At 50.9% G+C, this 15,596-nt stretch overlaps 7 protein-coding genes across 7 annotated transcripts; 3 read left to right on the forward strand and 4 right to left on the reverse strand.

Annotated features, from left to right (window-relative positions):
- Window positions 1-154: 154 nt before the first annotated feature.
- On the reverse strand, window positions 155-684 carry AB675_10404 (2-oxoisovalerate dehydrogenase subunit alpha 2, mitochondrial; the record flags this gene model as incomplete). Its single annotated transcript, XM_018139173.1, has 3 exons — window positions 155-367; window positions 421-482; window positions 540-684. Coding segments are annotated over 3 exons (420 nt in total), but the record flags the coding sequence as incomplete, so codon positions are not given.
- Window positions 685-1,896: 1,212 nt separating this feature from the next.
- AB675_10405 (uncharacterized protein) lies at window positions 1,897-2,994 on the forward strand (the record flags this gene model as incomplete). Its single annotated transcript, XM_018139174.1, has 1 exon — window positions 1,897-2,994. One exon carries the CDS (start codon window positions 1,897-1,899, stop codon window positions 2,992-2,994), a length of 1,098 nt encoding a protein of 365 aa, XP_017995910.1.
- A 438-nt stretch (window positions 2,995-3,432) lies between these two features.
- On the forward strand, window positions 3,433-5,352 carry AB675_10406 (uncharacterized protein; the record flags this gene model as incomplete). The annotated part of the gene is made up of 3 exons (XM_018139175.1): window positions 3,433-3,632; window positions 3,686-5,182; window positions 5,247-5,352. The coding sequence occupies 3 exons, from the start codon at window positions 3,433-3,435 to the stop codon at window positions 5,350-5,352; spliced, it is 1,803 nt and encodes a 600-aa protein (XP_017995871.1).
- An 824-nt stretch (window positions 5,353-6,176) lies between these two features.
- AB675_10407 (putative MFS-type transporter) lies at window positions 6,177-8,174 on the forward strand (the record flags this gene model as incomplete). The annotated part of the gene is made up of 8 exons (XM_018139176.1): window positions 6,177-6,252; window positions 6,329-6,399; window positions 6,467-6,646; window positions 6,694-6,775; window positions 6,828-6,928; window positions 6,987-7,309; window positions 7,395-7,581; window positions 7,662-8,174. 8 exons carry the CDS (start codon window positions 6,177-6,179, stop codon window positions 8,172-8,174), a joined length of 1,533 nt encoding a protein of 510 aa, XP_017995940.1.
- A 1,116-nt stretch (window positions 8,175-9,290) lies between these two features.
- Window positions 9,291-9,972, reverse strand: AB675_10408 (putative diacetyl [(R)-acetoin forming] 2; the record flags this gene model as incomplete). The annotated part of the gene is made up of 3 exons (XM_018139177.1): window positions 9,291-9,427; window positions 9,487-9,592; window positions 9,643-9,972. The coding sequence occupies 3 exons, from the start codon at window positions 9,970-9,972 to the stop codon at window positions 9,291-9,293; spliced, it is 573 nt and encodes a 190-aa protein (XP_017995911.1).
- A 1,861-nt stretch (window positions 9,973-11,833) lies between these two features.
- On the reverse strand, window positions 11,834-12,505 carry AB675_10409 (uncharacterized protein; the record flags this gene model as incomplete). The annotated part of the gene is made up of 3 exons (XM_018139178.1): window positions 11,834-12,108; window positions 12,155-12,419; window positions 12,473-12,505. The coding sequence occupies 3 exons, from the start codon at window positions 12,503-12,505 to the stop codon at window positions 11,834-11,836; spliced, it is 573 nt and encodes a 190-aa protein (XP_017995868.1).
- Window positions 12,506-12,588: 83 nt separating this feature from the next.
- On the reverse strand, window positions 12,589-15,186 carry AB675_10410 (uncharacterized protein; the record flags this gene model as incomplete). Its single annotated transcript, XM_018139180.1, has 6 exons — window positions 12,589-13,006; window positions 13,062-13,359; window positions 13,414-13,604; window positions 13,654-13,920; window positions 14,731-14,803; window positions 14,859-15,186. The coding sequence occupies 6 exons, from the start codon at window positions 15,184-15,186 to the stop codon at window positions 12,589-12,591; spliced, it is 1,575 nt and encodes a 524-aa protein (XP_017995920.1).
- Between the last annotated feature and the right edge of the window lie 410 nt (window positions 15,187-15,596).

Genomic DNA, 15,596 nt, shown 5'->3' on the forward strand with positions numbered 1-15,596 from the left:
TAACCCTAACCCTAACCCTAACCCTAACCCTAACCCTAACCCTAACCCTAACCCTAACCCTAACCCTAACCCTAACCCTAACCCTAACCCTAACCCTAACCCTAACCCTAACCCAGTCTAGGGTTTCAGGCAGGTCTTCACAGATGTAGCTTACCACTCCAGTCTTCAATCTGCCGCTGTAATGACAGGGCATATTACGGCCTTTTCCAGGGTCACTTTTTGTATGGATAAGCTGACTCATGAAGTCTTTCAACGTGTAGCCACGTTGTAAGAAGACGCCAGTCTCGCGATACTGAACTGTGATAATGTCGTCGGTACATAGAGCAGCGGCAGATCCTACCATGATGCCCTCCTCGCCTGTGGATACCTCAGCCAGCAATGTTAGAATGCTAACAGCTTAATGATCTGTAGGTTGCCTACCATATAGAAGCTAAGCCGTCCTTGTCGCTGCGCTTCTGTCATGATTGTATCAAGAATGTTGACTGGCAAGCATGTCAGTAATCCTGGGAGAAGCCATACGTATGGGACTCAGATTATACCCGTCAGCATATTTCTGTACCATTGAAGAGCCTGTTCCTCTGTGACATCTGGTGGTTGACGTCCCGTGTCTTGCAGTTCAGCATTCATGCCATAGACTCGGTACGTCGCAATTGGCGGAAGCTCTTGAGGCTTCAGAAATGTCATCGAAGGGACTACAGGACTTGTTGATGCTCCTGGGAAGCGTGGTCTGTATCATGATTAGATCGTAGCTTTGCAAAGCATCTGAACCGATGGAAACCACGGTCAGCTCAAGGGTATCGCTCACGATGCCGATATGTCGCCCAAGGTTACGAGGGATTTCCACCTCTGACATCTGCGCTTCCATACTGACGAGACTGGCACTCCTGACAGCATGTGGACGCGTGAGACCGTGCCGCGAAACATCTCAACGTCGACAATTCAAGACTTCCATCGAGATCCGAGCGTGGTGCAAATGAATAACGTTTGTATCATACAGGCCTCGGAGTTTGGGAGGTCTGAGCATGACTCCGTGACCTTCGGCTACAGGCGGCGTGGATTTTGAAATTTCTGGAGTTCGCGATCTTCTGGAGTTCGCGATCCCCGGAGGTTGTCGGTAGTCGAAGTTGCCAGCGAAGGACCGCACTGGACGGGAAATTGGCAGCGGCTCCGCACATTCACGGAAAAAGGTCTTGAACTGTAGTTTACCAGACGTCTTCTGGGTAAAATACATAGCCGTAACGTATTCAACTGCAGGCTTTAAACGCTACATCCGTGTTCAGCAATGCATGAAAGATCAAGTTACATGTAATGCAAACGAGCAAAATGCGAACACTTTTGACTACTTCGCTTAGAAATCTCACGAATGTGGCCTCAAAGTCCCTTTGCAATAAATCTGAATTTCGCCATGTCTTAGGCAGAAACAGTATCGCAACAAAGCGAAGGGCATTCTCAGACTCTTCGACGCTCCGGTTACTCAGGCCTCTTCTTCTTGCGGACATTGGTGAAGGTAGGCAGACCTCATTCGAATCAGGTTCTTGATAAAATCACACTGACGTCTCGACTTGCTTAGGGATAACCGAATGTCAGATTAATGCCTGGTTCGTAAAGCCGGGAGATCATGTTCAACAGTTTGATCCTATCTGCGAGGTGCAGTCCGATAAAGCATCCGTTGAGGTAACACCGTCTTCAAAGCTAGTCCTTCACGGCTGATCTATGCGAACAGGTCACCTCACGCTATGAAGGAGTTATCAAAGTCCTCCATTACGACCAGGACGCTGTAGCCGCTGTTGGTGAGGTGCGAGACTATTGATGTGGCGCGTAGACGACGAACTAATTCTGGGGTAGCCACTCCTTGATATTGATGTTGCCGACGACGCGGAGTCGGTGGTGGAGGCAATGGGCAGCTCAAACAATTCACCCGTCGACGCCAAACCGACAATTCCTGCTTCCGGGATTGAAGATATAACACATGGCGCCGGCCAGTCTTCGGAGAACGACGTTGTGTCCGAGCCAGTGAATGAGAGAACGCACCGTCGGACCTTGAACTCTGCTCCAATAATGCCAACACTGCGTCATCTCCTGAAACAGAACCATATTGAGGCCGCTGATGTGACCGGAACCGGCAAGAATGGTCGGATAACGAAAGAAGACGTCGACCGCATCCTCCAATTGCGAGTGTCCAGTCAGGCGGAAAGCACAGATAACCAGCCGATCCAACGGACATCAACGCCATCGACAGCAGTCAAGGCTAGTCCGCAGAAGGAGAACGACGACGTCGCATCAACTATCAGTCGCGGTGGTCTCGCAATGTTCAGAAGCATGACTCAAGCGCTGACAATACCTCATTTCATGTACAGCCATGAGGTTGACTTGACAGTGCTCAACGATGTTAGATCTAGCTGTAAAGCATCAGCGGCAGCAAGCGCACCCAGTACAACGCTATCACCTCTCCCATTTGTTATCAAAGCATTGTCACAGGCGTTTCTGATAGATCGCAGGATAAATGCTCACCTGGACACTTCAGTAAGCCCGCCACAAGTCATCATTCGATCGCGCCACAACTTTGGCATCGCGGTCGACTCGCCGCACGGGCTGGTCGTGCCAGTGATCAAAGATGTACAGTCTCTTTCTGTTGCCACAATTGCGTCGGAGGTGAAGAGGTTAGGATTGCTCGCACGGGAAGGACGCTTGGTACCGGAAAACTTAGAGGGAGCGACATTCACAGTCAGCAACATTGGCAGCATCGGTGGAAACGTTGTGGCACCAATCATTGTGCCCCCGATGGTGGCTATCGTGGCGATCGGGAGGGCGAGGCACGTGCCTGTGTTTCAAACGGACGCGACCGGCGTTGAGCATATTGTTAAACGCGATCAGCTCTGCATGACTTGGAGCGCTGATCACCGCGTTTTAGACGGTGCGACAATTGCCAGGGTCGCAGAGCACACGAGACTGCTTGTGGAAAACGTAGACACGTGGAGTGTAGCATTAAATTGAGGCACGCACAGGACGAATAACAGCTTGTCCAGTCATGAATGACGTGGAAGCTCTGAGCAACATCAGCAACAACGATCTTGGCTTCGGAGTCTACCGTGACAAATTGCCGGCATTACCAAGAGCCCGGAGTTACGCCTGTGCGAAACAACGCTAGCACCGAATAATGCCGAGATTCACCTCAAGCAGTCTTCTCCCTTTTCACGCCGTTGTCCAGATTATCTCGGTCGGAAAAGTCATTCCGGTCATAACCGGAGAATTGCGGAGTGAAACGCAGTGATCAAAGCCTCAACAACTTGTCTCCTAGAACGTGTGAATGGAGAAGTTCTAGCGCATTGGGGTTACTCGCAATCCTTTTATAAGTGTAAGGTGAGCTTGAGAATCCGCCAAAATATCGTCTCGTCATCCGTCTCCAATTGCTAATTGTCACATGTTGAAGCCATGCCTAACAAGTTGCGAGATATCCGCTCTGAGTATCAAGGCTCCTCCCCATACATCGTCGAACGAAACGTTTCTGTGCCGTTGGCGGACGGCGGCGTCGTTCGATGTAACGTTTATATGCCGCTGGGGGCCCGGACGGGCTGCAAATACCCTGTGATTGCGACCTACGGCCCATATGGCAAAGACGTCCACTATCAGCAGTCAGTCCGACTATTCCATGGCTTAGCATCCGATCCTACTGACCGCAAGCTAGATTTCACCCAGCAAGCTTTGCACAAGTACCAGATGAGCAAAAGACGGACGACTCTGGCTTTGAATTACCCACTCCATTGTACTGGACATCCCATGGCTATGTGGTTGTACGCGCAGACGAGATTGGATCAGGCCAGAGTCCCGGTATATTGAGTGTCTTCTCTCCACGTATGCTTCACGCCTTTCCAACGGTCATAGAGTGGTCAAGTGAGCAAAGCTGGTCTACGGGCAAAGTGGGATTGCTCGGCATTAGCTACTATGCTACAACTCAGTGGTATGCTGCTGCACAGAGTCCAAAAGGACTTGCCGCGATCGTTCCATGGGAGGGCTTCTCAGATCTCTACCGTGATTTCATTCGCCACGGCGGTATCTTGAACAACTTCTTCTTCAGTGTTTGGTTCGATCGTCAAGTCAAATCCAATCAGTACGGCCGATCAGGAAAGGCAGGTCGCAACTGGGGTCCAGACACTATTGAAGGGGATCTTTCCGAAGAGGAGCTTGTCACGACTCTGACAAATATTGGCGAGGAAGCCAAGAACGCCCCCTATGCAGATCATCCCATGTTTGCCTCAATGAACATCAACTTCGACGATATTACTGTTCCACTTCTTAGCGTCGGTAACTTTGGTGGCACAGGCTTGCACTTGCGGGGCAACATTTTCGCATACACACATTCTGCCTCGGAGTTTAAATATCTACGCTTTATCAGTGGTCGACACGATCTTCCATTCTTTCTTCCTGATGAGGTCGAGACTCAGAGGAGCTTCTTGGATGCATTCTTGAAGGGTGAAGATCGAGAAGGCTGGTCACAGAAGGGCAAATTACCACCAGTCAGCCTTCTGCTTCGCAAGGGCAATCCAGGGCACAATGACATCGCGGCAGAAGCCGCGAGCTTTTTCCGGCGAGAAGAATTCGAGTGGCCAATCGCCAGAACACAGTACAAGAAGCTCTACTTGACCTCTGATTTACAGCTGTCGTTCGACGTACCCTCCAATATAACGACGAAAGTGACGTATCCAGCGCTGGATTGGACCACTGCAGGTCATTCGGTCTCGTTCAGTACTGCCCCCTTTGACAACGAAATCGAAATTACAGGCCACAGCGTTCTACACCTGCGAGTCTCTGTCTCTGGGGTGCTCCAGAATCCTTGTCCAGCTGACATCGATATCTTTGCCACTCTGCGGCACTTCACAGCGGATGGCGAGCAAGTGTTTTACACAGGAACAACTGGTCAGCCTGTTGCTGTCACTGTCGGCTCCTTGAGAGTCAGTCATCGCAAAGTGGATACAAGCCATCGTTACCACCGAGTTTGGCAGCCTTACCGATCTTATCTATCGTCAGATGTCCAACCCGTGGTTCTCAACGAAATCTACGATGTTGATATCGAAATTATGCCTACAAATGTTGTGATCAGCAAAGGCGGAAGACTGGTCCTCGAGATCGGGTCCAGTGATCCGGACCACACAGATGTTTTCAAACACAATGACCCACAAGATAGGTGAGGCGTGACGCTCATTGAGTTAGTCTTTGCACCGTCGATGACTAACGAGTGCCTTTTACAGGAAGCAAGGTGTATTTGGTGGCAAGAACAACATTCACTTCGCACCAGGTGCACATAACTACCTTACAATTCCAGTCATTCCAGAAACGGACGTGGTGATCGTATGAGCCTGTCGCTCAAGTGGCACTGATGGCGCGAACAGACGAAGGGGTAGCTGGTATAGATCGTCGTGGCTTTCGCAACATAGTCAAACTTCATAGTCGAGGCTCTATTCACGGAGAGTCGAGATAGCTTGACCAGGCGCAACTATGGGTCCAAGGTTCCTCCTGCCTCTCTCAGGATAACCCGAATGCCACTGGCGTCGCAGCATCAGTAAGAGTAGTCGGCTGCAGATGAGGTACTTTCTTGGCCTGGACAATTACGAAGTTTGGTAAATAGGCGCCGTTTGACATTCTCGACAAGCGCCTCGGTTGATCAAGTTCCTGCCGCATCATATGGCGAGAAAGAACTAAAGTATTCCAGCGATGATTGCTTTTCCTGTGGACACGAGAACATGTCGGACTTGATGCTCTAGTTCGTTCACCGTCGACGTTCCTGAAGGAGAAAGGTCTCCTTTCAGGCCGCAGATGTGAGAGTTGGCTTGTTGGGGTTTTGCACAGACGGCATTTCATCACGGAAAATCAAAGCTGCCCATTTTCCGTCCCATCTGAACCTCATTCTGTACAGTTCACCTCTGCCTTCTCCGCTCGTGCAAGCCTTCCCCGCGGGGAGTGCCTAGGGTCGTCTAGATCCCTAGGTCAAAAGGTCAAGGGCCGTTGCACCGCTGTCCTTGGGCAAGCAGTATATAGATCCTAAGGGATAGACATCAGTCTGCTTAACTCCTATCGCACACACAAGCAGAGCAGCACTTTCCGCACTACGACTTGTGATGTCTTCCGAGACAAACGAACAGAGCAGCTTCGCACACAAACGCGAGATTCCATTGCACGACATGGGTGTCGAAGAACAGGAGACTCTCAGCACTGCACGAACGAATACTAACGACAACGCCACGTATCTGTACAAAGGTAACGATGTCATGTCACTGTGTCTCTGACACAGTTCGGAACAGCGATACTGATGGTGAAACTTTCCTGCAAACAGAGAATACTAATGGGGAAGTTATCGAGCGCTACCTCGTTCCGTGTCCGTCTGCTGATCCGGCAGATCCACTGGTATGTACCTCTGACACGATCATACTGTACATAGCTCGAGCATTGCGCTGACTACAACTTGCGGCAGGTCTGGCACCAATGGCGAAAGCACGTCGCCATGGTGTCGACGTGTTTTTTCGTCTTCATGTCGCAATTCGCCAACGGCAGTATCACGCCAATCATCGTGCCTATTCTCATCGACTTTCAGATAAGTGTCGCGCAGGCGACACGTCTTATTACTTTAAATATTCTAGCTACCGGCGTCGGCGTGAGTCGCTCAAGGTATAAGCCTACACTGGCGCTGATTTCGTACAGAACCTGTTCTGGATTCCCCTTGCTCAGAAATTTGGCAGGAGACCGACTTTCATCGCCTGTTCGATGCTTTTCTTTGGCAGTGGTCAGTTACCTTCCCTCAGAACTGCAAGATCTATCCTCTTACAGTTCAACAGCAGTGTGGTGTGCTGTAGCCACTAGCTATTCATCCTTGCTCGGAGCCCGCACGATCAGCGGTTTAGCTGCTGCTGCGTGTGAGGTTCTCGGTGTTGCCATTGTAAGTTCCCTTGCACAAGAACAACGATGTCCAGCAAAGTACTTATTGGGGCTAATAGGCATCTGACATGTATTTCCTGCACGAACGAGGCACCATGGTCGGTCTCTACGCGTTCATGCAAGGTGCTGGACCAGCATTAGGCTCCGTTTTTGGCGGTCTGGTCGCACACGCCACACCCCAATGGCGATGGGTGTTTTGGATGACAGCAATTCCGAGCGGCATTTGCATGCTCACGGTCTTTTTCTTGATTCCCGAGACCAATTTCCGACGACCCATTGCGGACAACAAAGCTGGCATGACACCCACTGAGTTCGAGCAGTTGCGCAGGTCGATCAATCTGGGTCCCCAAGCGGCACTGAGTTTGACGCGGTGGTATGATCGGTATGTTCGACCTCGGCTCTCGTTGTGGAATGGTTCTCCCCACTTATCATCAGAGCAAAAGACTGACGAAGGACTTGTTATACAGCGAGACGTCTCTGTGGAAGTTTTTCATCCGCCCAATCCTACTCTTGCCTCTCCCAGTCGTGTTGTTTGCATCGGTGAACTACGGCCTGACACTTGGCTGGGTTGTGATTCAAGCCACCGCCAACTCAACAGCGTTTTCCGAGATCTACAACTTCTCCACTATTGGCGTGGGCAACATCAACATCGCAGTATGTTCCCGTCCCTCTCAAGCGGGTTTTCCCAACCACCTTTTTCACGCCCATTCCTAATGTGACTCTATCTTCACTAGGCTCTCATTGGCGGCATCATAGGCTGTCTCTACGGTGGCCCCGGCTCGGACTATATCGTCCGTTGGCTGTCTGTCCGTCACCGTGGTCAATTCGAAGCAGAGTATCGCCTGTGGTCGCTTATTGGACCTTTTATCTGCGGCCCAATCGGCCTCTTACTCTGGGGATGCGGCTTGGGCTATCAACTCGACCCTTATGTCGCGATCACTGGCACAGGCGTGTCCTATGGTGTCGTCTGCGCTGTCGCGACGATCTGTATCACGTACATGGTCGATACGTACAAGCCGCTGAGCGCGGATGTCATCACAATTCTGCAAGTTTTCCGGGGTGTGTTTGCGTTCGCAGTCAGCTTTGCAGTGACCCCATGGACGGTCAACTCAGGATTTGTCAAGATGTCAGGATACATGACGCTCATCGAGGGCGTCACATTTGCCACGGCGGTGCCGCTGTATTGGTATGGGGCCAGAATCAGCCAGTGGACGGTCAAGAAATACGGTTTGTACAATCAGGATTGATGCGAGATCTTGGAGACGGGGAAACTAGGCAAAATCCCATGCTCTCGAGAAGCTGAGCCGAAGTACTGATTGGCTCGACCAGTCCCGCAGCCTACACATGGTAGGACTACCGTGTTGCTGCGTCAGACGGGCCTTGAGGTGATGGTTCGAGCCCAACAGACCTGCTGAATGAGGCCACGAAAAGCTAGAGGCACACAGCGCTGCGTCACTGGTTGACGTGCTTGCGGGGCTGCCGTTCATTCGCGCAGCTCGATTGAATATCTTGTAGGCAGGCAACTCTATAGACAATAATTTACCTCTCACCTGAAAACTCTGGTCGGACCTCGAGTAAGACCGGAGCAGCTACATCAGGACAGAAGCGCACTACCAAGACCCTCTCCACATCCGTAGCGGCACCGTCGCCCGCCTACACTTGCAGCAACAGACACTCGTTCCCCGATCGATGTCGGATAAACCATTGTCGGCGGTACTGTCCTATGCGGATATCTGCGGGATCCAGCACAGCACTAGCCCAATGCTATCACGCGTCAATTTATGCTATTAAGTATCCCAGTCATTCACGCCTGTGGCCCAATGGTAAGGCCTTCTGCAGAGATACATCGGCAAGTTCTCAAGTTCCACATGACGTACCTGGTAGTTTTCTACCCATAAGTCCGCCACAACTATAGGCTATGAATACACTCCCCGATCACAATTGCTTCAAAGGTGGGGCAGGCGGAGGAAACTCGTTGGTTCTGCTTAAGACACGATTCATTGACAGGGCACTTGGGCTTAGTCGTCCTCCCGCTCCACTCAAAGTTCGTGTATTTGCAGTAAAGTTCATATTTATATGTCACCATGGACATGGGGTCTGAGGCCAAGTACATGATATCCGCTCAAAGGACAGCCATGGCTCTGACTCTCGCACGATTGGAGATCTCAAGGTACGAATGGCTGCAAGAGGGTGACGAAAAATTCGGGTCCCAGGAGATCAAGTAGTGCTGCGAGATCGTGGTGTGACCTCCTCCAGTCTGATAATGTTTTGCTGTACTATGGCTCAAGCGAGGAGGCCCGACTGAACCGTTCTTTGGTGGTGTGTTGGTGTGTTAACTTTACTGTGCCCCTGTTGTCAGTGCTTTACTCATCAACCGCTGGCCTGACAAGAATCTTAATATGAGTATTGTCGGGCCGGATCAGTTGGTTGAAGCCCTCTTCGACGACATCATCGAGGCCAATTCGAGCCGTCACCATCGACTCAAGGCTCTCATATCTGCCTACGTACCATACTAATTAGCACTAAGAGACCAGCACAGTCGGGGCACTTTGGACTGACCTGCGCAGAAGTCGGCAACTACAGCTGCAAAATCTTCGTCCTCATACGTTAGCGCTGCCTTGATAGTGATCTCCTTGAGCATAAAGGGTATTAGAGGAATAACAGGCTAGATCACAAGTCAACAAAATGTAAGTCGCGGCTCGGCCCTTCACTTACCGGCGAGGACCATGCGACGGCAACGTTAACGTACGTTCCTCTGATCCTCAATGCCTGAAATGCGGCGTTCATGGCCTGCATAGCCCCAGCACAGTCAAAGACGACGTCAACTCCAGAATCGTGGGTCATACGTCGACACTCAGCAACAAGATCTTGAGATGTCGGGTCGACAACCACTTCGACAAGATGCGCGACCTGCTTTCGGCGCAGCTCTGTCGGCTCAGACAAGAGAATTCGTCTGATGCCCCGTGCTTTCAAGACTTGCGCCACGGCGTGACCAATTGGCCCAGCGCCCAAGATCAGCACCGTCAAGCCGATAAGACTTCCCATTCCAGAAACTCTTGCTGCATGCCTCGCCACCGATAGGGCTCGATCAATGCCGCCATTTTTAAATCCGCATCTTCCGGGAGGATATGACACATCTCCACTTCAACAGCTACCATTTCGCTCAGTCCACCCCCATTGCCAGTCAAACCATGATATCCTATGTCGGGACAAAAATTGGTCGATATATTCGTACACGTCGCACAACTGTGACAGAAGATGCGCGGATCGACCATGACGGGCGTTCCCACCCTCAGTCTACCCACATAATCCTCCGGCAGCTGGCGGACCCGACCGCAGAATTCGTGACCCATCACAACAGGCAGGGATTCGCTTGTCAGCGGGTGCGGCTTGTCCGGTGATGGAATCAGCACCGGTCCTGAGAGATACTCGTGCAGGTCCGTACCGCAGAGGCCACACCACTCAATAGCGATCAAGACTTGTTTGGGGGAGGTGATGTGAGGCATAGGCACTCGTTCAATTCGGATGTCTCGTGCGCCATGAAAACGAGCTGCTTTCATGATGACACCGTCGTAAGTTTCTGGTTGTGTGCTGAGCGCGGATACCTGGTACGTTTATACCTGAGTATCAAGACAATGGAAGTGGATCTCCGTGGGGCCAGTCAGTGTTACAATATTTCACTGGGATATATAAGGTCGGCACTCGTCTTGAATTGTGATTTCGACTCTTCTTCTGTCATATTACAGCAGTCAGAAGACGTTGTCAGAACTTGCCTTGACACTACAAGCTATGATTAGTAAAACGACAACCAAGGAGAATTCAGGAGCGGTGGAATTTAGTTCCAACCTTATACTATCGCACCGGACCGGACGAGATTCGCCGAAGAGTTCGATGAGCTTTTTCTGCCAGATGTTCTCCCCAGAAGCCCGCCCCGAACGCCTGCTCCACTAATTTCCGTCTTCTTCGGCCATGGAGCTCTATTCTCCGTTATCCCGTGTCCAGTTGTCGTCCTGATTGTAAATTTTAGTTGGCGTAAGCAATATTTCGTGCCTCAGGGCAGCATGTTTCCGGCAAAGAATCACAGATCGCCAAGTATGTCATTTCCAAGAGATATCACCACGCTTCTAGTTGACTCTAGCTTGAAATGACCCTCAGTAGATGTTCAAGCTGTTTACGTATAATGATCAAGTATCTGCAGCTTTCATACTAGTCTGGAAGGTTAAGGCTGGTCGTCAGTGTACTACACCTAAAGTCTTTCAAGTTATTCCCGAGATTAAACCTTTGAAATTGATAAGTTAGAGGAGATGTCTGGCCTCGAATAATTTTATAGCCTCTGGATGATGTTTTAAGAAAAATAAGCCTTCATCAACTATTAGACTGGAGGATAAAACAAACCACTTGATCTCGATAAGCTGTGATTTATCGGGTCTTCCTCCAGAATGTAGGCTTTGCTGCCGAAAGTATGCTACCTTCCGCCACGAGGGATTGATGTCACTCCATCCACTGCATGTGTTCCACTCAAGATTTGTGGGCTCGCCCTGATTGAACAACCTCATGATACCGTACGTACCTGCTTTCAGCCGTCATCCCGACCTGCTTCTCGTCAACATCCTCAGCACACATTGGCGTTGACGGCAAATGTGGATTGCGGCAGGCGAAGACGGCGTTTACGCCGGACGCCATGCCCCACGAGGAGCTCGGGAGGCGATGAAGAAGTTCCAGGCAATCGACACGAAGGACGGACCTTATTATGCGAGGACTAGGAAGAGGGCACGACCGAAATACAACAGCTTTAGATCAGTCCCCAGGCCCGCTTCTCACATGGCCCTTCCAGCCGCGATCGGCCCACAAAACGGTAAAATCCTTAATTTACGGCTTGACCAGTCTAGACGGGCTACTGACGAGACTAAACCATCGACATTGGACCAAAGTCCCATCCATCAATGTCCAGAAAGCCAGACGTGATCTCGTTCTGGGTCAGATCCACCGAACCATTGGCTGCCAGAAGCTCTGAGTTGTACAGGTCAAAAGCCGGTGAGAACATGTCTACACCAGGTCCGCCAGGTGGGATTAGATTCCACTGTTGAGACTGCATCAGATCGGGAAGAACATTATGTGGATAGAATGACTGTCGAGCATTGCTAGTAAGGAGATTCATTTGTTGCCCACTATCGAGAGATTCTGTCTCGAAGTCAGCTTGCAGTTCGAACGTACTTCCGCGACTCACCTGAGAGACCGTCACCCGCATTGACGGATATTTCTGCGGCACTGGCACCTTCTTTGATGCCAAGATCTGTGGTTTCTTGTCCAGGTTCGGTGAAATTACTGGGGCCTTTGCGCAGTATGCCCAGGAACTCCAGAATTGACACTCGGGCATATAATGCCTCGACTTTAAAGTCTGTGAGACCGCGAACGTTGGCGTGCCTTGGCTCATTCTCCAGTGACGGTGGGTCCCGCTTGTGGATATTGTATAAACATGTCACGTGAACAGTCTGGAGTCGTGAATGTTAGCGTCCAACACGGAAAGCTGCGCGGAGGCACGAACCAGTAACTCTGCAAACTTCCAGTACTCAGCCATAGCAGAAATCATGCGAACATTTGTTCGCACACTGCGCTGTGCTTGCTGACGAACTAACAAATTCGAACACCATATGAAAGGTATCAAGATGGCACAGCTCCGTATGCTGCGTACGCCACGAATGTGGCCATAGCGCTAAGTCGGTCGAAGGAAGATAGCACTGCTCCAATAAGTGCCGACACGGCACAAGCATGCTCATATGCAACCTGCGCAGATAACTGTCTTACAGACGACCATTCGCCGTTGCCTGCAGTCCAACAGAACAACGGGACGATGGAGGCATGCAGCACGCATAAGGTCTGATGATAAACGAGGTTTGTTAGTAGAATTCGGGGAAGGTCGGTTTTGGCTACTCCAGTGAAGGATTTCGGCTCCAACTTCAGGTCTTCGGGTAGATTTTTCCACCAATGGGAGACCTTCTCGTCCAGTTCATATATTGCTGTTATCCTAGTCGCCGTAAGGTGTGCCTCTGGAGTCTTGATAAGACTGACAGCTTGTGACCTGGCAACGAATTAGTGGCGTTTCGACATATAACCCTACCAATGATAACGCTTACCACATGGTCATAATCTTTGTAAGTTCGGCGAATATTGAACCGCTGCCCTTGTCGGATGCTACTAGAGTTACTGAGTGGCTCGATAACGACCCGGCGGCGTAGTCCTCTTCAGACCATGGTAGGGGCAGGCTCTGTAAGTCTCCGACGGGCTCCAATGCACCTAATCCCTCGTTATTGTGACAGTGCATAATGTACCATGCCCAAAACCGTCGGCGTTGCACTTCAACCTCGAGTGTTTGTGCCTGCATGAGCACTGTGTCTCCGATTCCGTGTATGCACAGATAATGAAACGCGTTGGCTACAATGATTAGCACAGCCCATCGGTTTTGTGCGTAGGACGCAGTCTACCTACCCTTGTATAACGAGCTGACCTTCCAAGATCCTTGGCTGTGCCAGAAGAGTGTCAAATTAAGTAAGGTCGCTACCAGATCTTTGCTGAAGCTTTCGATCTCCTGGAATGCAAGTCGCCCTGCTTGATGCGCCCATTCTGTCATAAAGCCGTTTGTCTTTAGGGATGCTGAGTCATTTTTGTCCTTGTAGAAGCTGTTTCAATCAGCTAGTGGGAGACTCAGGCTGTAAGACTGCGACTTACTTGGCTCCCCAAGCACAGACACTGAGTACGACATGGGGTGCAGCTGTTCCAGCTTCGATAGCATGAAGGAGGCGAGCTTTATGTAGAACCAGAGAAGAATTGGACACGTTGTCGAAGTAGATCGCGGTCAGCTCAACAATCAGCTGTCCAGGAATTCCAAGATAGTTGCCGTGGGTTTTGCTACCAAAGTCTGTGGAAACATTGGAGTAAGCTCCTACATTCTGGTGATGGGCTGATTTTGATCGGGCTTTCTCTCTCTCGGCAGCTCTAGACACAGTGTCGGGCTCGGCATAGGAGCAATCATGGGCAAGACGGGTGCAACGTCTGCAGGTCGGCCTCTCGCCTGTACAGCGGATCTGGGTGTACGACTCAGCCGCTAGTCACAGGATGCTCATTGCCGCTTACTTTCTGAGCCTTGCAGGTCTTGCAAGCTGTTCTCGGTCGTCCTGACATAGAAGGCTCGAAGATGCTTGCTGCTTCGTGGCCATTACACAGTCAACGGATGTATGTCCAGAGTACGCGGAGTAAGTCTAGCTAGACGCACGGACGAGGGAGCATTTGAGGCCAGATGTCTTGGTCGTTGCGTATGGCTCCTGCCAGTGCGAGGTCAGATCCACAACAGCTACAAGTGGGGTTGAGCCGATGGGGTGCGGACGTGGAGACTTTCAAAGTTTGTCTGCCCCGCGTCGCGCCCACAGCAAAAGGCCAGAATACATGTTGCAAACGTCGGGACGATTCTATTCACCCTTCGGCGCTCTTACAAATGTCTCTTACGTCTACTCGACCACACGAGCTCCGCGTCATCGCATACCCTGTTTAAGTCTCTGTGGCAGATCCTTCCGTGACCTCGTGTGGTTGTTGGTCAGCTCAGTCCCAGACACGGCAGCCGGAAATCATGACGTAGGTTTTCCGTGTGCCTTCCCCGCCCCGCCCTGAACCATCTCCCGAGCGGCCTAGGACGATTCTTTGATGGTTGATATCATGTTGAAAGTCTCAGAATGGCCACCTTCGAGCAGCCTCCGAAAGCCTTTTGCTGAGAAAAACCTGCGAAGTCGTCATATTTTCCGCCGTGTGTACCCGTCCCAGAAGCCAAGATGCGTATCGCTGAATCCGCTGGCGTACTTGAGTCCAGCGCCAATCATGCGATCCACTTTGGAAGGCGTCAGTATGCTGTTTACATCAAACGTAACATCAGATATACTCACAGTTGATGTGTGCCAGCCAAACCATCGCAACATTGAACATGCGTGGACGTCCTTGTCCTAATCCAATTAAGGCGATCAGCAGTGGTATTGTCTCGGTGTGGCCTAGGTTGTAAAATGCAGCTCCAGTGCCCGGGTCAGAAACATATCCCACCATGCTGAGATCTGGTGCCAGGATGCCGCTGGCGAAGAACCACCATGATCCACCATTCTTCCGAAATGCCCAAATTGATGCAGCGGCGAGAGCAGCTCCTTCAAGTCGCAGCAGCGTCCCAGGCCATTGTCTAACACAACCTGCCATCAATGTATCAATCTTTGATTGTTCAGCCATGTCGAAGTTGTGTGTGCGACCTGTTCCGGCTGGTCTTTGGTCGTCCGCGGCAGGGAAGTATATATGAACGGTGCTCCTACCAATGCACGCTACACTCCGATATGTTATCCTGCCTTAACACCAGCAGATGTGAAATGATATTAGACCGACACCACACACACCTCAAAATCCTCGAGTACCCGTTTTCTGTGGCGTATTAAAGCTCCAACCCCCATTTTCCGATTGCCGTGTTTCGGGAAGCTTATTCCTCGCAAATCTCGTAACTCCGAACGTGGAAGGAATACAAGCAGGGCTCAAGCTACGAGCGTGGGAAGGCATCAAGCTCTGTTCGTTGGGAGGTAGCCACACGATCCGACGTGGAAATCGCAATAACTTACGTATGCGCGCAGATACGGGCTGATAAACAAGCA

Source organism: Cyphellophora attinorum (genome assembly GCF_001299255.1).
Source record: "Cyphellophora attinorum strain CBS 131958 chromosome Unknown Contig35, whole genome shotgun sequence".
NCBI lineage: Eukaryota > Fungi > Ascomycota > Eurotiomycetes > Chaetothyriales > Cyphellophoraceae > Cyphellophora > Cyphellophora attinorum.